Source organism: Aegilops tauschii, chromosome 2 (assembly GCF_002575655.3).
Source record: "Aegilops tauschii subsp. strangulata cultivar AL8/78 chromosome 2, Aet v6.0, whole genome shotgun sequence".
NCBI classification, from domain to species: domain Eukaryota; kingdom Viridiplantae; phylum Streptophyta; class Magnoliopsida; order Poales; family Poaceae; genus Aegilops; species Aegilops tauschii.
The window spans coordinates 192,846,125-192,848,835 of NC_053036.3; the positions used below are offsets into that span (position 1 = coordinate 192,846,125).

The following is a 2,711-nucleotide window of genomic DNA, read 5'->3' on the forward strand; positions in this document are numbered from 1 at the left end:
GGGACCCGCGACCGGCCCCGCTGCTTATAACTATTCGCCACCTACCGCCAGGGTCTCTCGCGGTAGAGTATAACAACCTACCGCCAGGAGCATCGGCGGTAGGCTTGACAGCAGAGGACAGATGCCGTTTACTTGCGCTGATGTGGATGAGTGGCCTACCGCCAGGGCCTCGTCGGTAGGTAGGGCGGTAGGAAAAGATGTTAGATCTTGATTTTTTCTTAAAAAAGGGTCAAATTGGGTTAAAATTCGCCGAAAAGGTTAAAACATCAAATTTGGCTGCCACTCTAATGGCTGGCACAGTGGATGCGAATCCACGAGCTCGTCGACCAAAACCGGTAGGCGTGATGGACTGATGGGTGGCACGGACTCAGCATGCAGTCTTTGTCGAGGATTTCGGAAGTAAGCCTTTCAGGCCATACATACATGGTCGGCAAAAATCTGATGGGACAGGACCTCCGCTAAATCCACCATCACCGAGCACCGAGGCACCGAGCTCTGTCGGCCGAGGGTAACGATACCGAGTGAGAAAGGTGAACATCAGACTATACTTCACATGGTTATCAGAAAAAAAAAAGAGACTATACTTCACATGAGCGTGTCATCAGTTCATCGCTCACATGAACGCGTCGTCACCCGGAAGTATCGGCCTCTTACGACTGCACATCCTTCAATATCCTGGCAATCCGAAAGATTTCATTTATTGAACACGACAAAACTGGAAAGAGTATCACTGCGCAGCTCGGCAACACGATGCCACAACATCCGTAATTACATGCACACAGAATCACACCCTATCTAGGCAGCAACACGCGGTCTGAAGGATTGGATGATGCATGGCGACTGGCCGGAGAGCTCCATCAGGTGTGCCCGCCGGCGGGCTTGGACCCAGACCCACGGCCTTCCTCCCGCGCGGCGGCGTTGGCGGACACGTAGTAGACGAGGCAGAAGACGGCGTGCACGAAGCAGAGGATGCCGCCGATGGAGAGGAAGCGGTGCCGCACCACCCCGCACTCCGCCATTACCTTCTTGGAGTTCGGCAGCGCACCGAGGATCAGCAGCGCCAGCCCCACCAGCAGAACCATCCTGGCAATCATAAACATGTTGACATTTTGTGCGTGTTCTTGGAATCGAACCACGGGAACCGGAAAAGCATGCAGGAGTTGACAGTATTTTTGGTGGTGATGTTGCGGCTCATGCTCGGCGTGCGTAGGACAGGAGCGTACCATGTGAGGACCAGGGCGAAGGACGCCATCTGCCGGTTGGGCGACGAGCGCCGGCCGCCGGAGCAGCAGGGCCACGTGCAGGAGCAGCCGCCGACGATGTTGGCGATGGCGTGCGACGCAGCCAGCACCGCGGCCGCCGCGATGCCGAGCTTGTAAGCCTGTGGGACAGGCTGCCTGCACTCGATGAACAGTATCTTCAGGTGCCTCCCCTGCAAGACGAGAGTAATCACAATTTGCCATGAAACATCACCAGACAACAACGAAATCCCTGCTTTTTGCCGACACGGTCTACCTGGCTCTGAGCTTTCTCCGCGTGGATTCCAAGGACGCCGGCGACGACGTCCATGGCGACGATGAGGAGGCAGACGACCACCGCTTCAACTCTCGCCATGGCTTCTGCAACCTCGGCTCTCCCCTCCTGTCGACTGTCGTGGTGAAAATGGAGGAGCGGCGACGTGGGCACGACTCGGGCAGGCTAGGGTGTCGCTACTAGACGAGTGTGCAGCGAAGATGCTTTAGGTCTCGGCTTTTGATGTTCTTTATTGTTTAATATCTCTGCGTTGGTTTTCTTTACCGATTCCTCTCAGTGCTCCCACGAGAAAGGCGGAAAGCTCTGCTAGGCTCTGCTTAACACCAAAGAAAGAAGCGAATGTTAAGGTGACACGAGCCGACAGGGCTCGAGACATCGATGGCACTGCTAATTACCCATCATATCACTCTATGAGTGAGATTTTCCTGAATCCCATTCACCAGGATTACCTCCAACGATTAATCTGCATCCTCACTAAAGTTTATCCGTAATCCATAGACTTACAGCTCTGTATTAGTTCAAATTGTGCAACTTTCATACTGATGGTCCCAATCTATTCTTCAAGTTCAAGTTATGGTCAGAAGAAACAGATCGTTATGATGGTCTATATATACGTAGCTGAAAAAGGTACTGGATATTGATTCGACGTACTACAGGAAAGAAAAAGAAAAGTTTCCAAAAAAAAAGGAAAGAAAAAGAAAAGGTAAACAAACGTTGGGCTGTACATTCGACGTACTACATGTATGGCCGCCAGCCTGCGAAACAGTCGCTTTGCTAGCTGAATGGGCGATGTGGCGTGCAATAGAGCCATCTTTTTTTCTTTCTTTTTTGAGGGAAATGCAATAGAGCCATCTGGTGTGTGGTGGTGTGGCTTTCGGAGATGGTGCTCAGTTTCTACTGTACGACGATGGATGTAGGGTGTCGATCCAGGACGGAGGAAGTTTTGTTGTCCTTGAGGGCAACAACATTTTAAAAACGTCTTGACTTTATTGTTATAAGCAAACATGTCCTCTATATCTAAACAACGACTTTCGGAGATGGCGCTCAGTTTCTACTGTACTTCCTTTTTTACCCCGTCTTCTATGATCTTACGGTCATGAAGGCGTGGTAGATCTCGGTTCTTGCTTGCGGCATGGCTTCGTTTTTAAGCGCTTTTTTGAGTTTTGTTAGAGTTTGTG

The 2,711-nt window shown here is 51.3% G+C and overlaps 1 protein-coding gene across 1 annotated transcript; it reads right to left on the reverse strand.

Annotated features, from left to right (window-relative positions):
- Positions 1-673: 673 nt before the first annotated feature.
- Positions 674-1,823, reverse strand: LOC109783367 (protein VASCULATURE COMPLEXITY AND CONNECTIVITY). Its single transcript, XM_020341974.3, has 3 exons — positions 1,516-1,823; positions 1,224-1,432; positions 674-1,083 (listed from the first exon to the last, which is right to left on the reverse strand). The coding sequence occupies exons 1-3, from the start codon at positions 1,612-1,614 to the stop codon at positions 858-860; spliced, it is 534 nt and encodes a 177-aa protein (XP_020197563.1). The 5' UTR covers positions 1,615-1,823; the 3' UTR covers positions 674-857.
- Positions 1,824-2,711: the final 888 nt, after the last annotated feature.

Coding starts and splice junctions, on each gene's coding strand:
- LOC109783367 (XM_020341974.3), bottom strand. CDS start 1,614: ATGGCGAGAGTTGAAGCGGTGGTCGTCTGCCTCCTCATCGTCGCCATG. Junction 1,433..1,515: donor CGGAGAAAGCTCAGAGCCAG/GTAGACCGTGTC, acceptor CTCGTCTTGCAG/GGGAGGCACCTGAAGATACT. Junction 1,084..1,223: donor TTCGCCCTGGTCCTCACATG/GTACGCTCCTGT, acceptor TATGATTGCCAG/GATGGTTCTGCTGGTGGGGC.